The 21450-nt window shown below is 40.4% G+C and overlaps 1 protein-coding gene across 2 annotated transcripts in view; it reads left to right on the top strand.

Annotated features, from left to right (window-relative positions):
• Positions 1-15128, top strand: part of TMEM241 (transmembrane protein 241) — a 54471-nt gene extending 39343 nt beyond the window's left edge. For both annotated transcript variants that reach the window (XM_059475641.1, XM_059475631.1), the window contains exons 14-15: positions 11007-11071; positions 14452-15128. In XM_059475641.1, coding sequence (XP_059331624.1) covers positions 11007-11071; positions 14452-14512 — 126 coding nt within the window. In that variant the 3' untranslated portion in view covers positions 14513-15128. The remainder of the gene's footprint in view (positions 1-11006; positions 11072-14451) is intronic.
• The last annotated feature ends 6322 nt before the right edge of the window (positions 15129-21450 follow it).

The raw sequence follows: 21450 nt of genomic DNA, 5'->3' as shown, positions 1-21450 counted from the left end.
GTCTTGGGCTAGTCCCCATCTGGATCTTTGGACCAGTTATGGCAGTGACTTCAGAGTGCACAGCTGGGTGGGTATTCACCCACCTGAGGCCTATATGGAAAAGAAAATTTTGCTGTTGGATTCCCAGGTTGCTCAAAGGGCATTTACTGCTCTCAGGCTTCTCTGTTTTGTGAAGGTCTTATCTAATGTACACATTGTCTGCTGGAACCAGCTTTTTCATTTCTCCTGGATGCCAGCTGAGCCAGCACTGAGCTGCTGCTGTGGAGGTCATGGTTCACCTGTTTGGAAGTGCATCCTCTCCTGCAAGGCAGTTATAGTAACCTGATTGATTCCTGATTGATGCCCACTCATGGGCATCCAGCACTTGGGAAGAAGATAGGCACAGGCAGATGCTGAGCTCATTCCTCCCTAAGGAGCCAGCTCCTTTCTTGCCAGATATACATAGCAAACTGTCAGTTTGGCTGTTAAATTCACCACTTAAGTGTGACAATGAAAATCATGGTTGTTTCATCTGGATTACCTTCATGATCTCATGAGATGAAGAATAACTTGGAATGCCAGAAGGCTAGCTCTTGCTGAGCTTAACATGAAATGAAGTGTATTTCATTGTGGTATTTTACAACAGCAGAGGGTTAGTACAGCTCACTGCTGCTCAAAACTGAAAATCAATACTTCTCAAAACAGATAGAAAAAGTAATTGTTTTACACAGTGTACCATATTATTGATCAGTAAAATTCAGTGTCTGAAGGAGAAGATAATACTGAGACTGAGTAAAATTAAAGAGATATTTTACAGGCTTGGATCTGCTTAAAAGGTTCCAAGAGACTGAGCAATTTCAGCAATAGATTAATAACCTTCATGCCATGAGATGTAAGTTTTGTATCAGCTGAGGTCAAGATACAAATACCTCCTTTTCTCTGATGCCAGACTTGCTGCATTAGGGGAGATTCAAATATTCTCCCAAATCCTCTGCCATCATCCAATACTTGATTCAACCTTATCTTAGTCCAATCCAGTTTTTGTCTGTGGTCCTAGCAGGTAGAACTTTACAGTTGTGATTGTTGTTGAAATGCTTATTCCATTGCACAAATATTTAATAATTCATAAAATATTAACAAGATGATGAATCATATTGCACTGTCAGCTTCTGAACTTAGAAGTTTCAAGGGAGAAGCTAAATGTCAGGAGCCATTTAAGGCCTTTGCAGTAATGAGGCAGCATATAAGCAAAAGAGACTCCTTGACATGCTGAAAAGATACAGGAAAAGTACAGTTAAACATTATAATGCATGAAGCATCTACAGGAAACAGGGGGTGTTGGGTCTTAAATTTGGTGAATAGCAAGAATGGGCAAAATGTTTCTCAGCAAATTCAAAGAAAATCAAATTTATTTGGTATAAAGAAGCCTTCTTGTGTCCCCCATTTAATGACTTTTGTTGTCCTTGCTTGGCAAAGCTTCAGCTGTATGGATTGTGCCTCTTGTCTGCAGACCTGACCTGAACAGATGCTGTTAGTCTGGAGCATGTGCACACACCTGTTTGGGTCATGATTGATCGTGTTTCCAGATCAGCAAAGCATGCTTAGGAACAGCAATTATACAAGAATTGTGCAGGCTGTGTCCTTAGAACTGGAACTTTGAAAGTAATAACAGTATCTGGATTACAGATGGGCACATGTAAGAGAAATATTTAAAATATGAGCAGAGGTACTGTTAAAATTGGATTCTGTACTATAGCCCCTTTATAGGCTGAAGATTGGTGTCACTGCTCTTAGTCTTAGAAGACAAAATTGATACGTGTTTATGCATTGATAGATGTAGGTCTTGCTGAAAAGGCAGTTCCTCTTTGATCATTGTAAATGTGATCATGATATCCTGTTTCTCATAAGAGGAGAATTTTCTTACATAGATTCTCTTAATTACATTCTATAATCCACATATCCTTCTTTCCTTACTGTTCTTTAACATTCTGAGATGTTTCTGCAACTTAAATAATCATCATATCTTTGTGGTGGCTATTGTAAAGTTTAAAAAAGACAGCAACACTGGAGAGACAAGAAAATTAAGGCCAGGATTCAAAATGGCCATCTAGGAGCTATATTTAAAGTCTTGGTATGGCTGAGAGCAGCAAGACAGGTTGCACATACCTCAAAGAGGTGAAGGCAGAGGATTGTCTAGAAGTGATTCAAAGGCAAGAAATGAAACCTTAATGGTTCATTTACTCCTGCAGCCAAACTGCTGATCAGATGCATACGGTGCAGGCACAATAGCTTGGCCACTTTTGTCTTATGCAGAATTAAAAAATGATGAAGTTAGACAGCAGTTCAGCAGTTCTTTTGATATTCACATGATGCTCAGGGCCAAAAACTTGTTCTTATAGCATATTAATCTGAAAGGATTGTACATTTATCATGTATTAATCTGGTAAAACAGGATGCTCAATTACTTTAGGGAAGCTTTAACAATGCAACCACCTGTTGGTCCCACCTTGCACTTGTAGGATCAGCATCATTGTTGTATTGGTAATCAAATCCTGGGAAAAAAAAGAACTTACAGAAAACAGCACGGAAAAAAAATTTCATAAATGTGATAGAAAGTAGAGAGGATGCATACCTAATTCTTTAAATACTGGAACTGCATAGAGGTACTCAGCCACAGAAATACAAAGCATTATCTTCTCTCTAAGCACATACTAGGGCTAATTAGGAAATCTATTTTCTCATAGCAGTCAAAAAGCTAATATATAGAAATATTCATCTGCAGTACAAAGATTATTGGTTTAGGTATTTGTAATGTAAAAAAAGCGAAACCACCCTAAAATATCTGATGATTTTTCTAGAGGCATGCATTTGTCCTGCTTTTGTTGTGAAAATATTTTCAAGGGTGAGTTGCTGGTTGTGTGTCATTTGATCTACCCTCTCCCCCTGCTTTTAGTATGTTCTATTTTTTAAATGTAACATGTAGGTGATTTTAAGCTTTGTCAGAATCTATTCCTATGAAATACAGATAGACTCATTTACTCTAGAACTAAGTTTTATCATTATCATTAGGCATTTGACTGCTAAGGCATGTTGAAACTCTGCCTGCTTTTGAGTCACTATACATGGAATTAATTGTGTTCTTAACCCCTGGATATTACATCATTACTTTTGTAATGCTAAAAAAAACATAGAAAGAAGAAAGATAAAATATAAAGAAAAGGCAGAAGAGAGTGGCCAAAACCTCCTTTTAGAAAACAGATGATTTAGAGAAGGGGATGAGTGCAGGCATTTGGGCAAATATGAAATAAATGTTCTTAAAGAAATTTACAGCAGCTGAAAAAACTTCTGTGTGGCTGGATCAAAGCTGTGTGGATCATGAAGGTACTGACTGTCACCGTTGCCATGGTGCCACTGTTGCCATGGTGCCAGCATCACCAGGTTATCCTTTAAGGAGCAGCTTGTATTTCAGAAGGGTTAAAGGGTTTTCTTCCTTCAGAAGACTGGAGCAGAGCATTGCTCCTCCTATGAGCAATGTGCACCTAAGTATGCTGCAATGCACAAACTTTCATTGTCTGCTGCTTTCATAGGCTGCCAGTCCCCAGTGAAGTCTGTCAGGGGATGAAATCCCTCAGGGCACGTCTACACTTTGGTCAGGCTGAGGGTAACACAGCAGATGTGCTCGAGTTAGTGTTAAACTAATGGGCAGAACTGAGAGTGAAGCCTGTTTTGCTTTCCCCTTTCCTCCAATTTATTTCACTTTGAATTGTTTCTTTCCCTTGTTTGGGCTCCTCAGCTTTTCAGGCAGGATCATGGCATTACTGTTTCTTTTGGGAAGAGCCATTATTTTAGTGGTTCAAGGTTAAAGCTTCGTTACCTTTCCTTGGAAAAAGTTGTGTGGCTGATTGGAACCCTTCCTTGTCAGTGGATTTACTAGCAGTGCTCCTTCAGGGGGCTGCATTATCACCTGAAGCCCTTATGTTAGGCAGCAAATTTTGCCTTGCTTTTTGATTGGTAACAACAGACCCTCAGAACAAAGTTGAAAGGTCTCAGACTTTGTTTCATTGTATTGATTAATACAACTAAATGAATATCTAGGGAGAGGAAACTTTAAAGGAGAGTTGGTCAGAGGGATTTTGCCTGAATTTGCTATATCTTTTTTAACCAGAGATTGACCTTGGTATGGTAAAACCGATTTGTGAAGAGCCTTTGAGCTTCTAATGATTTCATGGAAAGTTTTGTCATTGCAATAGGCAATATAATTGAAAGCTTCCAGGGAAGTTTCTTTTCTGTGATCATCTCCAAAGCTGACCTAAAATTAAATAGCTAATGCTACTTTGATTTTGGTCTGTTTCTGCATGCAGGATTCATTCAGATGCTTAATTCTGCTCACAAAGGAAGACATCTCCTGTGCACAGTATCTGCTGCTGCTAACAGTGCTTTATTTTGTTTGATCACCATAGGAAAAAAAGTAGTTTTTTTTCTACACACTTTGTTTGTACTTTTTTTTCCTTGCCCAAATGCCAGCAATCCAGTCAGACATGACATTAGTTCTAGTCCCATCCTCTCTTTCTTGTGAGGGAGGGGATGTACCATGTTTGTCATATTTAGCAGGGATTTTTGCTGCCAACTCATGTCAGATTTCCAGTGACAGTACCAGCCCTGCACAATCAGTGAGCTTACAGGTGGTCATTGGTGCCTCTCCTTAAACATTGCTGATTTTCTGCACCTTGAAACCTCACAGTCAGCACCTGCTCTATAAAAATCTCGCAAGTCTGTGTTATTTTAAAAAGACTTGGCAGTACATGCTGGACCACATCAGTTGGGGTTTGGACAGCGGAGATCCCAGTCCCTCAGTGTTCTTCCATGTATTTGGCTGTCCCAGTAAATGCCTTCATCTGTTCAACTGGTTCTGTAGCTGCTGGATGTGTGTGAATGAAAGTATTATTGCTAAGCTGCAGAGAATTTACCCATCTGGCAATGTTTCGTTGTCTTAAATTTGGATGAAGGAAAGTAGAGGAGAGCTAGATGGAAATGGCTTGTAGGCCACCTGAGATGGAAAATGTACGCAAACAAAGAGAAATGGTATTAAAAGCTTAGAAAATTCATGTGAATTAATGAATACAGAGGATGGCATTAACATATTAGTTGTTCTTTTTTTCTATTCTGAAGATTTTGATATATTTCCATTCCAAACATTTTGTATGCTCATGTAACATATGCTTACTCTGCAGTAAACATATGTACAAAGGAGATATAACTCTTAAATCTGGGAAATTATTTCAGTGGCTTTCCCTCAAGAAAAAAAATGTGTTGTTATTGATGTTTTCCCGCTGTAATTTTTATCTTTTTGGTAGCACTGGATTATCTTGATGTAGCTGTTTTCTGTGGCCCTAAAATGATCCATTTCCCTGGCGATTTTTGATGATTATCTTAGCAGCTGGTTAAACCATGCAGAAGAGGGACAGAACAAATATTATGTCTATAAAAAGCTTGATATTACTTTAATTCCGACAGTAGAATGAAAACAAATGTTACGTACATCAGAATCTTTTTCCTGATGTTTTGAGAAGATGACCCAATGGTAAATAGAATGATTTATTTTGAACAGTGAGTGAACTTGATGAGCTGTTTCAAAACACTCTCTTTGGAAAAAATATGCGTCTTTGTAAGGACAGCGGTTTTGGCAGTTTGGGGAAGTGAAGTTACAAGGATTGGCTCGGTGTACACAAATTAAAGAAAACTTTTGTAAAGTATTCTGTGTTCACTTCACAGTGAGAACTATGACATTTAACTTCTTAGCAGTTTAAAAGTTTTAAGAAAACATAGTTTTATATGGAATGTACAAGTAGAGTGCTAATATTAACAAATCATGGTCATGTCAGGACTAAATCCCCACCATATCTTTCCATTCCAGATAGAAAGATTAAATCAGAATCTAATTTTTGAAAATGTCCTCATCAGTGTTCTTGGCTATATAAACAATATCTTCCTGAACAACTCAGAAATGCTAAATATTCAAAATCTGCAGCAAGCTTCTGCAGCCTGAAAATCTTTCTCTGAAGTGATTGTAAAGTCAGGGCTGAAGGGGATCCATGATAGCTTGGTCAAGAATGACACTTTTATCTGGCAGTGATGTCTGGTTTGAACCAATCGAAATTGGACACTCCAGAGTCTGTGGTATAACCTCAGCTGGTCAGGGGAGAACTCAAGGCAGCAAAGAATGCAGAGTTCCACATTCCTTTATCTCCCAGGATCCAAGTTTGTGCATTACCAAGGACCAGGAACCCTTAGGGTGCCATCTCCTGTGTTCAAGCCGCATATCAGACTTATCAGAGTTTTATGGTATATGTTCAAGAAAAATGTTATATGTTCAAGAAAAACATCTAAGAGTGAAGTTGGCTCAGTAATTATCTTACCTGTTCTTAATGTCTACAGCTAGAAATTCTCCAGTCTTTATTTTTTATTTTGTTATCTGTTAACCAAATTAATCTCTTATTCCAAAATAAATTCCATTTCCCCTCATATTTTCTTAAAACAACATTTATGAGAAAAATTTTGCTTTCTCTTTGGAAATTTTTTCTTATCTGACCAAAGTGATAGGGTGAAAGGAGGAAATCATTCACATCATGAGTTGTGCAGTGGTCTGTCTGTCAAAGTTCTTTGGGAACCCTTTAAAGCTAGTGGCAATTGTGCCTCCCTCCACTCAGGAATCACTAAAGCAGATTTAGAAAACGTGGGCGCATTGGAGCATATTTATTCCTATGCCTACTATTTTCCTGTGCAGAAGTGATTTTATGTGCTGAATTTATCCCTACTGTGCAACAAGTTCTTCCACACATTGGGATATTTCTGCTTCATGGGTCTGTTACCCAGCATTTCAATTATACCATTGTTTTTCTAGTTGCCACTAATTCAGCCTGGTAAGGAGCAAACTCTAGAACTCTGGAATTGAATTAATTTCTTTGGATCCTGAGGTTGAGTGCTGTGTTGTCCTTGATAGCAGCTTGTTAAATGGAAATGGAAATGTAAACAATGTGTGGAATGTTTTATGGCACCTGAGTCCTTCTTGGTTTCCCAGAATAATGGGGATGCCTGAAGTTTTCACCTTTTAAATGGGGACGTGAATTTGGGGATCTCCTGAAACCAAAAAGTTTGAAGCCTCTAACTGGCTGAGTTGCTCTGTTTTTTCTCCTGGTTTCTGTTCCAGGAGAAACAGGATCTGATCCCTTCTACTAGAGTATTCATGTGAAGAATATTGGAGAATTTATGTGTTTTGTTCCCTGACTATTCAGGCCCAATCTCTTGTGTGGAGGGGACCAACCCACTCTCCTCAGACCTAATCCCAGAGAAGTATCAAGGATACATGATTTCTTGCAATGCTGATACATATTGTAAAGAACTAGAACTGGTTTTGGTTGAGGTACAAAGCACAGTTTGAAATGCCAAGGTTTTTGGTTAAATTTCAAATGACTTGTGAATAACTCAGTGATTTGAACTACAGAAATAGCTGGAATCAAGACAAATAGGTGTTAATAAAGTGTTCCTTTAAAATGAGTCTTATTTTTGCGGTACAATGGAATGGCAGAATAAACTTAGACTGATTTATTTTAAGCAACAATCATGAGGGGAGGTTGTTTTGTTTTGATTTGATTTTTCATGCAAGGAAGGGTTTGAAATGATTTCTTAGGAAAAATTTCAGCTCACATGGAAATGTTTTGTTAAGTTATGCTGTGCTTGAATTTTTTTTCCTAATCATCGAAAGCTGTGTCAGAATTTTGTAAGAAAATTTCTGGGTATGAATGTTTTTAAAGTAGCTTTCGTAATACTGACTGGTCACAGTTCCTTTAAAAGTAGGCAGAGTCCATGGAGCTATTCCTGTTTCCAAAATAGTTGGCGTTCAAGCATCCAACTTGTACAATTTGATAGAATTAGTGACTATATGTCAAAATCTTGGGGAGCTTTGTTGAAAATAGGCATATTATAGCTAATTAAAATTTTCCTTTCCACCTCTTAGTTTCACAGATTCGGCATCAAAATATATTTGGAAATCATTAACTTTAGTTTGCCCTTTAACTTGCTTTCTTTTGTCTTGAAAACTCATTCCTTTTACTAAAGCATCTAAATGCCTAGGAGAACAACTGTGACCTTTAAAGTGAAGAAAGATAGATTACTGCACTTAGCTTGTTGTGAATTTATTTTGTTGGTTTTTCTTTTTTTTTTATTTTAAGGCCATTCAGAACATCAGTGTAGGTGGGTGGGTTTTTTTCCAACTAAATGTGCACTTAAAACACTTTAGATAATACTGAAATGTACTTAAAGGAAAATTACGTTCTCTACTGTGTCTCTAGTATTTAGATTCTTCCCCGGAACAAATGACATTGTTAGCTTCTCTGAAAACTTGTTTTTCATTTTTAAACATATTCTTCTTTTTGATAAATTATCAAAGGTAGACATTTTAGCAACGTCTTTTCCTTTTGGTTTGTTTGTGATTTGTTTTTTCTTTCCTTACACACACTTACTTCATGCGCTCTTCCAGCCCACATTTTGTTTGTCTTTGGCACTGAGACTCTCTTACATAATTTCTCAAAAATACAACAGTGTTCAGCTATAGTAGTCCAAAAGGCTACAGCCTGCATTTTTGCAGAGGTTTGGGATGATCACAGTAGAATGGTGTATTGTTTCTGATAGGGCCTGTTTTCGGAGGTTTCTTGAATGCCTGTTTCTCTGCCCTTGGCCTCTTCTCAAGTTTCTAATAAACAGGGCTCAACAAGGGAGTGGGTGACACAACTTTAGCTTGTGCCACTTCTCAAACACAGCACTTCAGTTTCTTTGAGGAGATGAGCTTTAGGAAAAGAACGCTCTGTGTGTACCACAGCTGCCATCCTTTGTTAGTTTCTGTTTACATGGTTGGTAATTAGTATTGTATATTTTTATGTAATAAGTTAGCATTAACCTAAAATAAGCTCAGTACAGTTAATTCCAGAAGCATTCACACCAGAGTAAATGAGAAATGGTTCCTTGTAGGTCAGTGCATCTGCTGCACTCTTTGTGAGGGGAGAACCTAGCCCACTAGAACAAGATGCAAACTTATTTTAGAGCACTGATTTTGAACTAAAGGATATTCAGCCTTGCAGCTGGATTTTAGGTAAAGTGCATGAAAGATTCAGCTCCTGAATAGTTAACTTCTACTGTTTGGAGTAGATATCAGCTCTCTCTGGCTGCAAATAACTATGAGACATGCCACTGAATGTGCACAGTTGCAATATGATCTTGAGTTTTGAAGCATAACTCTCTGTTTGTGACTTGTCCTTGTCCTCTGTCAGTCTCTTCTGAGTATGCATGTTAAGGTGTGTGTTTGCTTACCTGTATAGATACAAGGCTTTAGGAGTAGATACATATCTTTGATTTTCCCTAGCAGTAGGAGCTCACTTCTTCTGTTGGCTTGGAGCTATACAGCGTTGCCTGTGCTGTACACTTCTGTGACTTGAAGTGTGAAAACACTGAAGTCAGGTAAAGTTTGTATCAGGAGGTGTGTCTGTGGTTGTATTGGTACCAGCAGTTTGGTTGCTGAGCAAGGATGGAGTGGGCCTGCAGTCATGTGTTGTCCTGTCTGGATCAAGTCCATCTCCTGCCTAATTTCCTTTGACAGGGGCCTGGGCTACAGGCACATGGAGAACAATCAAGGTGTGAATTATGGTAATATCTAGGAAGCAAAATGCCACCTGCACACCTGAATGTCCCTAAAGTAGCAAACATCCCCAAAGAGGCCAGAGGAGGCACGCCTTGTGTAGTCCCTACTGAACACCTTTGCTCCTGTGGTCTCACTGCTGCATTTAGATTGTTGTCCCCTCTCCACCTAACTATAGAATGGGACTCCAGAGAGAGGACACACAACATTCTCTTCTTCACCTGTCACTCCTGCCTGGGATCCTGCGTTGATTACACTCCAGGCAGATTTAGAGCCTGCCTTTTAAAATGTAGCCAAAACAATTGTAGCAGGTATTGACTAACAGACTGTTAGTCCAAGCTCTGGTGCACAGAATCTACTCTAAAATGGCATTTGGTTCCCTACTGCACGTGTAGTAATGCTTTAACAAGTAATAGATTACAGAATGAAGTTTCTGCTGTCTCCCCTGGGAGTCAACTAGGCAAACAATGATTAGGAAATCTTAGCTGATAATTGTTTAAATGTTTCGTTTCTTAATTTCATTTTTTTCCTTGGGCAATTTTTTATTAACCTAAATAGTTCCTTTCATTCCTCAGCGCTTGTGTTTCTCAAGTTTTTGTAAACCACTACCAAGTCTTCCTTTCCCACAGGCATTGCTTATCCTAACTGTTGACTGAAAATCAATCCCCCCATCTAATGACTCTGTCACTGTTCTTTGAACTCTTTCCATTTTACATTATCCATCTGGCAGCAAAACATCCAAAACTGCACGCAGGCTGCAGATGTGGTGGCTCCGTAGCTGCTGAGGCAGGGATCTGTTACAAACCATTGTACGTCAGGATTTAGCTGTTTCTGGGATCAGGACTTGGAAAACAGAGTCATTTGTCTCTAGTTTCTCTGCCCAGAACACCTGGGGGTAATGAGAGACTTGTAACATAAACCTACTGAAGTTGTGTTGGTTTTCTTAACCCTGTACCCTGTTAATTTTTGTTTTGTTTTTATACACCTATAAACACATTTCAAACTCTCATTCTCAAAAATATAAGGCTTTCCAAACCTGGGATCCAACTGCTCTCCCCAGTCTGCTGTCAACACGTAAAAGTCAGCAGGCTCCTAGGCCCGGCCAGCTGGGATATGTGACAAGGATCCCCTGCTCTGGTTCCCTGCCCTGCCTCTGCTCTGTCCTGGATTCTGTCGGGGTCAAAATCGAATTGTGGTGTGTGACTATCATACTATCTTCAACTGAAAGAAGAAGATGTGACTGCACACATGGAAATTGAATTTCAGCAAAAGTATTTTAGTTTTCATTTGTGATATCACAAGTTCACAAAATGTTTTTTCCTTCTTTTCAATTTAACAGGTTATCACTGCTAGCTTATCGCCGTTCTTCTTTGTCATGACTGCCAATGTACTAACAATTTCTTGGTAAGTGCCTACATGAGCTTTTTGTTTAACAGTAAAGATGAATTTTCACACAGTGCTTCATGTGGAAATGTTTTTAAATGTCAAGTTCTATTGCTGTCAATGTTATTTTGCATGTAAGGAGAACCAGGTGTGCAATGATGGATGCAGTACAGCAATAGAAAAGTGGTTTTTCTACCTCTGTGGGAGAACATGGACATTTTAGACATTAAGCCTCACCACAATTCACTCAGCACATTTTACAGTGAGGCAAATGGATCCAATAGGCAAATAAATGACCCATTCAAAGTCATGCTGCAATTTAGTGGTGGAACTGGAAGTAAAACACAGGAGTCAAGGTTTGCTGACAGTATCTTTTTAACCAAGAGAGTGAATTCAAGTTTCCCTAACACACTGCGCACTGTGAATGCATAAAATTAAACTGGAGAAAAATAGTGATGATAAACTTTTTCCAGAGCTGTATCTGGATTTTGTAATGTGTGGCCACACAGTACAAATCACCTAACCTGAATTTTTTAGGTAGTAATATAAAGAATTGGGGTGCAAGCTTCTTTGGTCCAAGGCAGTGGTTTTGGTCTGTGTTTGTGTAGCACACAGTCAAAGGAGCATGGCTGGGGCTCCTAAATGCTTCTGCCGTGCAAATAACTTCTCAATATGGGGTTAGGCTTGTGTCTCTGAGGACAGATTTGTTAATGGAAATAAAAATCTACTTACCTTTGAAAAGCTCTAAGCTTCTTTCTTTCTACTTGATTCATGATTCATTCAGTTTGATTGCCATCCTAAAGATTCAGCTCTGCACTGAATGGAATTAGCATATCCTTTCTTCAGGGTGATAAGAACCTTATAGAAAGGAGAATCTCCAGTTCAGACTGGCCCCATTTACTTATGTGTTGATATGGATTCCTATCTGTATTTTAGGCACATGGAGTCTCAAATGCTAAAGTAAGTTGTGCTTTTTTTTAACTCTAGGAAATACACACTGCCTGTGCATGTCAGAGACTTAACCAATGTCAAAGCAACTACAAAACACTCCTAGTCTAGGCCATTCACTATGTTTTGCATGTGTTTGTGTACGTCTGTCACATGTGTGCTAGAGGCAGGCTTTGATTATACATCTGTATGCATTGACATTTGCACTAAAAATTCATGTGTACCTTTATTAATGTGCACCTTTGTTAATGTGAGCACACAGACCCATGTAGTTGCACACATGCCACCTGCCCTATATGGACTGAAACTTCTATAAATGATGAACACATCTGTATGTTCACAAGAAAATTTGCTTTAGCCCTTGGGCCACTGTTACATTTTGATTGTCATAATTAAAAAAGAAAACTATTTCTTTTATTTATATATTTTAAAAATTTTAATTCTGTTAGTGCTTGTGCATTGGCAGTGCCTTGACTTAGCAGCAAAGCTCTGGAAATAGTTTGTTGGATGATAGCAGCTGCAGAGTACTCATGAGAACATTAATCACTGAGGATTTTAGTGCTGCTCCAGTGTGGTCATGGACAATATCATATGTTAATTTTTGAGCTATGGGCAAGTGCAGTTATCTGTCACCCCACTATAAACAGAAGCTGGAGGGTTTGCCACAAGGGAAAATGAAGGTAAAATCAAGGGCTGGCATTTAGGTGTGAGTTTTGCTCTGCTTCATCTTGAAGATATAACAATGGTTTCCATTTGCCTAGTAATTTGGACCGCATGGGCATGTGGATCCCAAGATTTCAAGTCCTTCAGAAAGGGATTCTTCTTCTCTGATGTAAGACATATGATATTAAAGAACAGCTCTGGTACAGACATCTTTTTACAGAACAAGGCTGGGCAGTTTATTATCTTTTGTACATAATTGCGAGTCTCATTTTTGAAATGGTATGTCAGAGACAGATTTATTTTTTTATCTCTGTTAAAAATTTAGAAAACAACACAACTACTGAAACAGGAAAAATATTTCTTAGGTCTTTTTTTATGTAGTGTTTTGGAATTTTTTTCCTTTAGGATAAAGGGTTTATTATCTAACCATAGATTCCAAAGGAGTTAATGCATAGGGTGTGTTTATAACTGGAGCTGAAATAAGACATGGGGGTTAACCCTCTCCAGAAAAAAAGCACTCAGATGTTGTTACCAACTGCAGGTGGCCAGACTCAGTGGTTTAGACCCTTTTTGAAAAGCTTGCAGCCCTTGCAGCCTTTTGCTCCTTGTTGGTAATTGCACACCAAAGCTATTCTGTCTTCCCAGTGGACCTTCACAGACTGTCTGTAGCACCTACTTTCCAGGGCTGTTTACTGTGGAATTGTAAGATATTGTGCTGTTGTTATACAATATTTTTTTCCTCTCAGGAACAAGGGCAATTATGTGGTTTTTAAAACAGCTCACCAAAGCTAAGATTTAAATGAATGTAATGCTATTAGACCAAAGAGCCTTCAGCTTTACATGCTTTTTTTTTTCCAAAGGAAAAAAAAGTACTCTTAGAAATGAACTTAACAGAAGTTTGTTTTGTTTATAAAGTTCAGTAAGGAGCTTTTCTGTTTCATAAGCTAATTAAGCAATGGGGCTAAGATGAAAGGTCAGTACACTTAGCTTTGCACTGTTCTAAAAGAGAGAAGAGTCGGCATCTTACCATATTCTTGTCAGCAGTGAGAGATAACAGAGGAGACTTGGGGATTATTAACTATTGCATGCATTGAGTGGGTTGATAGCATATTTAAGGGAAGGCTTTTGTAAAACCATTCATCCTGACTTGGAGCCCTGCTCCTAGGCTGACTCTTGGGGAGCAGCCTTAATGCCACGGCTGTGATGAGAGCAGCACAGGAAAGGAGTGCTTGGGCACGGGTGCCTTTTTGGCTGGGGCAGCTCCTTTAACCTCACCAAGAGAGACAAACACAGGAATTTCTACTGGCCTTACTGTCCCAATGGGATCACCCCAGCACACAAAGGTTTTCCCAGATTTCACCTTGTCCACAAAACCTAGGCTTTACATCTCTTCCTGATGTTGTCAAGTGGCAAGTTTTCAGGACAGAATACAAACAGAAATTGCAAGAGGGAATCAATAGGCTAATAAGGTTCAAACTCTCTTGCCTCCTTTTTCTATTCTTGCTAGTGTAGGGGTGTGCAGCTATTGTTGTAACTAGGGGCAACCTTCTCCATTTAGATTCCTGTCTGTGCATTTTTACTGAATAGCACCAGCCCGAAAACACAGGAAAGGTAACTTCTGATGAGATCATTTAAATATTTTGGGTTTCAGCATTTTCTTAGCAAGACAAATGAAAAAATCACCTGGGTTACTGTCTCTGGGTTGGAATGTGTTTAGATAAAAGAATACCTTTTTGTATCAAGTAGAAGGATTTCCATGATGCTAAATTTGTGATATATTTTGTTTACAGCCTTGTGGTCGGTGGAGTTGGAGAAGCATTGCTTGTTTACACTGAAAGGACAGGCACATAAAGAGGAACCAGATCTCGCCAGTTGGAACAGAGCTGACTTGCAGCCTAGAGACACTATCACGAAAAAAGTGGCAGCAGGAATGAAGAAGTGCAACCAAACACGAGGAAAGGGATCTAGTGTTGTTTTTTTTAAATTAAGAAAAGAACCTATGCTATTAATAGTGCTGGTAAGGGAGCAGCATAGTTGGCAGAGATGGTAAGGAGCCTTTGCCTCAAAGCACAAGACCAACTATATCAGATTGATGTGGTAAAGAAAAAACTGCACTGTATCATGCTGACGGCTCTGTGTGAGCACCACTCAGTAGCAGCTTCTTACACAGGGAGCTAAACTCAGGAAAAGCAGCATTCCCCACTGGATGCCCCAGTGGCTTTTATTTTGTTTGAAGCAGACAGCAGGTCATACCAAACAATGTATAAATTCAGGATCTGGAAGGATGGATTTTGCCTCCAACTGTTCTGTAAGCAGCGAGCTGCCACACACAGGTCTCTGGTCATGTTGTCTGAACTGGCACAGGGACTGAGGCCAAAGGGCTTGTGGAGATAATCCCCTTCTGGAACTGTGGCAGTTTGACAGCCTTTCAGAAAGGGAAAATCAGCAATAAATCTCAATATCTGTAGTGATTGCTCTTTGTGAATTTTTTTCTCTCCCATTTGCTGAGATTTCTCTTGAACTCTGCCAATTTTTGTCAGCTGGAGGGGGTGGAGGGACACGTACTGTTCCCAGCAGTGGTTTGTCTCTTAAATTATTGCAAGAGGAAACAAAGAACATGAACCTTGAATGAATGTCATAAAGAGTGTAAGGAAATTAATCTCAAGTGTATTTAAAGTAATTTCACTTCTGGTTGCTTAATGGTTGTTAGAAATTAGTCTTGATATATTAGAGCCTGCAATCTATGTGAAAGTAACATTAAATGATGAGTTTATATTGTGGGAAAGGTAAAAAGCACTTGATAACAAATCTTCAATGTGGAAAGAGACTTGTCTCACTTGTTAGATATGTAAAGTGTAGTCCTTTAATCTAAGCTGACCAAATTTCCTTCATGGTCAATGGAAAGAGGGTTGCCCTCACAGAGATGATCCTTCTTGAATGGATTGCTATGTTAGGAAGTGCATATTTCTCTGTAGATAGAAACTGGGTAACTAGTCTAGGCAAGACACATGATTTCTACAAGCCTACAGTTACCAGAGGCTTCAATCTAACAAATTCAACCAGATGGGCTTGAAAATATGGCTACATTTTAATTTCAAATAAAACACCATAGGTTTACAAAGAAGGTAAATTTTACAAATGTTTGCAGTCAGTTTCTATGACTGGTGAATTTTAAAAAGAGATTAGTTGGTTTTCAGAAAAAAAAATTACTGCAAAGAGAAGCTTAAAAGGTAAGTACTCTGGTCAGTATTGTACCTAAGCTGATCTCAGTCTATCACAAAAGATCTCCTCACATGGGCCTGCTGTCTGTGTATGTTGGGTCCCACTCTGGCTTGAGTTTGGTGTGAGCCATTTTTTAGCCAGGTGGTAAAAATCAAGTTTGGGAAGAAAAGGGGAAGAGAGGGACAAGCATGAAAAAAAAAAAATGCTTGAATTGAGCACTAGTCCAGAAACCAGCATGAGCCTCATGGGAAGTTGGGCCCGTACACCCAGTGAGCCATGACACAGCCAGCCATGGGTCCTCATGGCATTCCAGTCTGTAAATTCACAGGGCTGAGAGTGATGGCTGCAGCATTCTGGCTTTCTCCAGACAATTCTCTCTGCCAGCCAGTTGTGCCAATGCAGTAGGATCCTTGCTGTGCCACCCTTCTGCTGACTTTGAAGTGAACAGTGACCCTGGGAGACCTCATGGAAGAGTCCCTGCGTGACTGCCGAGGTTTTGCAATCATAGCTGGAACCCTTGCTGTGGGAAAAGCTCATCTTGTACCTCTCTTCTTGCATAACTTTCAAGGGTAGGCTACAGTCTGGTTTTTTTTTCTTCCTCTGTCTTGCCTGTGCTGTTCATAGCAATGTGCAGAACACCCATTTGCTTTCTTGCTGGTAGTCTCAGTAGAAAGGCAGAGGCCAAACCAGCAGCCAGGGTTGCAATAGCACTTTGATCAGAGGGCAGCTTGGCATGGCTGCAGGAAGCCTATTTGGCTGCAACAGGCATTTCTGGGAGAATTCTGGGCCTGCAGATACTGCATTAGAATCCTGCACAGTAAGGCAGCTGCCTCTTTATTTAACTCACGCATGTTAAACAACACTGAACTGTTTAACTTCTGCTTGCATTTTTTGTGTCTTGCATTTCTGAGACTCTGCTTGAGGTAAGTAAAAAGCACAGGTTTATACTGATTGCTATATAAGCAAATCAAAGAACCACAGTTAGCAGGGGAGTTGGGCTCCTCTGTCAAACACGACCCCTGCAGAGCAGCATGAAGCTCATCAGTCTTGCTGAAAACTCAGATTAGGGTGGAAATAGAGCTTGGTGGCCTTCAAAATCCATCTTTGCATATTTGGACTTGTCTTAAGGTGTTGAAGGCATGGCTTGGTGTCCTTCTTGCTCAGGCAGGGGGGCCAGCAGGGCCAGGTTCCAGTGTGGCATCTGCCTTTGGGAGAGTCCTGTGAGCCAAGGGCTGATTCAGGGCTGCTTAGAGGGAGCTGTCAAAGGGTCAGCCTGTGGTGGGGCAAGCAGTGGTGGGGAGAGAGCCCTTGGGGGACTTCTGGCTGTTGGAACAAGTGGTGCCTTTCTCAACACATGTGTGCTGGATTGGGGATGACAGCCAGGAATTGGTGACCTGCAGCAGTTGCAAAGCCCCAAGATGGCATCTCAGCTGCCAGAGCAGAGCAGGTCATACAAACCTAAAGGTTGGCTCTGGGAGGGCACCAAGAAGACCCTGGCTCTCCACCATTGCCCTTGGGAAGGTCTATGTTCCCACCAGTGGCACCCAAGGCAGCAGAGACACAGAGCTGGTTGGGCTCCCTGGTCCTCACAGCCCTGGGTGAGCAGGCAGTGGCAGCAGAGGAGAAGTGTGGGCAGGGCAGGCACTACTGGCTGCTTGCAGAGGCTGGGCACTGGAGGGGATGGGGTAGAGCAAACCTGGTGATTTCCTGAGAAAGCAGTACCCTGGTCTTTCATTCAGCTCCCCACAGAAGGAGGGATGCTGTATAATAAAGAACGCACTTCAGGGTTGTTAAAGTGATCTTCAAAGCAGGAAACCTCAGAAGCTCAAGCTTAAAATGGCTCTTGCAGGACTCATGAAAGTTATGTTAAGTAATTTGAAGCAGGAACATGCAAGGTTCGACCATTTCTATCTAATTGACCTTTTTTGAGTCAGTCAAAAATGTAAAGTGCCAAACACACAGCTTTGAGGAAGGAGGAGCTCTTTTAGGTTGCAGAGAAGCAATGACACCAATTAATGCCTGAATGCAAAGTGCTGGGTCTGTAGCTCAGCTGATACAAAACACTCCACATTGATCAGTGTCCAGCATTTAAGGAATTCACTGTTCTTGGGTTGTCAACACGTGAGACTACAGAGAAAAAATGGAGTGTGCTGGTCTTTCTAAAAGGCAGCTAGAGGCTGTCCCATCATGCCCTTTTCACATCTACTGGTTTTGATCAAATCACTGACAGAGATGGTCCTGAATCCTGTCATACCTTTTTGGTCCTACCTTGCTTACACCTATTTTCCAAATGTCTTTTTTAAATGTCTTTTTTTTTCTTACAAAGTAATTGGGACAAGGCTTTCATTATCCACTGCAGTGGCATGACTCATGCATGTGGCTGGCCTTCATCACAGAGAGCATCTGCTTAAAGCCAAGTGCCATCAAAAGAAGACTTGAAGAGTAAAGCTGCTGGATATGGACTACAAGTGGATTACAAAAATGCAGGCCACAGGGATTCTGTTTTGAAACAATCTTCTGGATCTGGTGGTTGTAGCATAGCTTCCAGCAGAAAATGTTATTAAATTAATTAAATGAACCTGGTACTTAACACTGAAGTGAATCTTTTATTGCTTATTGCTATATTGTGTTGGCAGAGAATTTATGCCAGCCTTTCAATAGAAGCTGAAAACTTGAAGAGCAATAATCTTAGCAAAAAGCAATAGGAAAACTTTTAAAATTCTTTTTAAAGAAGCTCTGTACCTGTTAATATATTTGGTAAGGGATAGAATTCTGATTTACCATTACTCTTTGTAACACCTGTATCTGAGTTGGTGGATGAGTATATATATATATATATATATATATACACACATATGTTCCTTTCCCACCCTCAAACAAGATCTAAAGAATTCAAGAAATGTGATGTCAACATAGCATATGCTTTGAAAACGATGCTTTATTAAGTATTGTAGAAAAGTTAGTTGCTGGGAGCTCTACTGAGTGCTGAGGAAAGGTTTTCTCAATCTCCTGTAAGCTAAAGGAGATGATGGGTTGAAGAAAACTCCATGGCCAATTTGCCTTGCCCAGAGCTGAATGAACAGCTTTCAAACTGCTCATCTGCTGCTGTGAACCCGGCAACAGGCTCAGTGTGAAACTTTAATCCTGTTCCAGAGGATAGACACATTTGGTTTGAAAAGAAGGCGTGGGTGAGGGGAAGGAGATTGGGGACAGGACTAAAACAAATTGAGGCTGGTATACTTTTGTACAAGGAGATAAAATGGGATGAGATTTGCTTCTGAAAATGTGTTTCTTATTCATAGGTTTGGGGGGTGGGGCTGGGGCTTTTCTTTGTGGGCTTGTTGTTTTGCTTTTTTAAAATTAGGGTGTATTATAAATACATGTCTGTTTAGTCCCAAAAAGGAATTAGAGGAGCCTATGAAGGTTGTGTAACTATTTCCATATTATTTGCCTGGTTTGGGAAGCTTAACCCTTTTTTTAACTAAAGTGTCCTTGTGTAAGCCTTGATTTCTTCTGGGAAATAGACTGGTTCTTGTAATAATGCTGGGAAAAAAGTTGTGCTCTCTTCTTGATCACCAAGATGGGGAATCTTCAGTATCTGTGATGGGAAGGAGTCACACTACTCTCCTACCTTTTAATTATTGCCTTGGCTTCCACAGTATGTGGGAGTAGCCAGCCAGCATGTTAAGTTCTTGATTTGGTGGTATGCAAAACCCCTTTGAAAGCCACACTGGGAGCATGATTAGTAAATTTTGTCATTTGCTTTGTCATTAAGATTTACAAACATATAGCCCAGGACTTGTTCAGCTGTGAACTTGCTGCCCCTATAGAGAAGGCTGTAATAGAAGAATATCGTGACATGGGTGTGTCTCTCCCTGTGCCCCTGCCAGGCAATGGGTGAGATCCCAGAACTGCACTCACAGATGTGGCTGTGGGAAACCCTGTGACTGCTTGAACTTTTCTGCTTCCTGTTTGCCATCAGCAGTCCTGTACCTTTGATGACTCCTGACAAACATGGCTTTCAGAGGGAGGAAAACTTGCACATTCATAGGTGAGGCTGGTGAAGAAGTGGTTGCTCTACCCTAAGATTCATGTTGGTTCAAGTACTTGAGGGCCAGTACAGCTTGGGAATCAAAGGCCCATTTTCCTGTAGGAGTGTGATCCCTGTTTTCACTCAAACTTCAGATTTCTGTACCACTGCCCATGGGGAAGGCTGGTGCACCTACAAGTTTGTTTATGCTGCAGTTGCAGGCAACCAGTGCCTCGTGATACTGTGTAAGAACAGCACCTGCCTGGAGCAAGCTGGCTGAATAAAACAACCAGCACAGCCCTTTTGAAACTGATAAGGAGAAGGGTTGATGTTGTTTGCAGGAAATGGTTATTCAGATTGAAACTGGGTCATTAGGCAATGAAGATGGAAAGTGGAGAGCTGGGAACGTTGTTTGCCATGCATAACACGAAGTAGTATCACTGACACCAGCACAGAAGAAGTATCACTGACACCAGTTAGACTAACAAGGGGGTTGGAGTTTCTGCTAAAAGGACTGGGTTTCAGGCATGAAGCTGTTGTTAAGCAGAAAGGTTTTGGAGATTTGCACGTGTCCACTGTAAGGACTGTGTGGCTGTAATTAGCAATCACATGGCAAAAGCAGAAAGCATTGACTGGGGTGGGAAACACCTTGAGGCAAATCTTTCTCAGACCTTCCTTTGAAAGCTGTGGAGACCAAGCTAGTCTGGCTAATCATCCCCTCTAGCCCTGGCTAGAGACAGAAACCAAAAGGGATTTTTGCTGTCTCTCTGTCACAAACCTTCTGGGACGCCAAGGGATGAGCTTGGCCTCAAACATGGAAAACATCTCTTAAGGAGTCACTTCTCCCTTACTAATCACCTAGAAACTGGTCTGTTCTTTGCCCTCTCAGGGAAGAGGTCTGTGTGCCAATTGCCATCTCAAGTTAGCAAATTAAGTTCTTTCAGGTTTGGGCAGGCAGGAGAAATTTTAATTGAGACCCTTCATGCCCATAAGTCTGCAACCCTGTGGGCAATCCAATGCCTGGAAAAAGATTATCAGCATGTTGCAAAGGATGCTCAGCATGCTCAGCCCTTACAGTGAGTTTCTCATTTAAGCTGAATGACAAAAATGACAGCCCCATTTCAGTGGCAGTGGAGATCAAGCTGGAGGTACTGCTATTATGTGACTCTGCAGGCATTGCCCTGGATCTCACCTGCCAGCATTTGAATGACGCGGTGTGCTTGTGCAGGAAGCTTCAGTTAGTAGTTAGTAGAGAACATCCCCATAGCTGCAGTGTAAGAGACACAATAAATTTTAGCAGGCAGAAGCAAACAGCCTCCAAGTTCTTCTCTTCTCCATTCTGCTGTTGGCTGACTCCCTGCCAAAGCCTGAGATCTGCAAATCACTCCCATAATGGCCACTCAGAAAACATAGTTGAACTTTCTTTCAAACATTATGTTCCTTTTGGGTGAAGTTAATTGTTTTCCCTCATTTGGTGTCTCCAATTATGGTCAAAGAATTATGATGTAGGATAGACACAGAAGCTAAAAATTTCAGC

This window comes from Ammospiza nelsoni, chromosome 1 (genome assembly GCF_027579445.1).
Source record: "Ammospiza nelsoni isolate bAmmNel1 chromosome 1, bAmmNel1.pri, whole genome shotgun sequence".
NCBI classification, from domain to species: domain Eukaryota; kingdom Metazoa; phylum Chordata; class Aves; order Passeriformes; family Passerellidae; genus Ammospiza; species Ammospiza nelsoni.
This window is presented reverse-complemented; position numbering and strand designations above follow the sequence as displayed.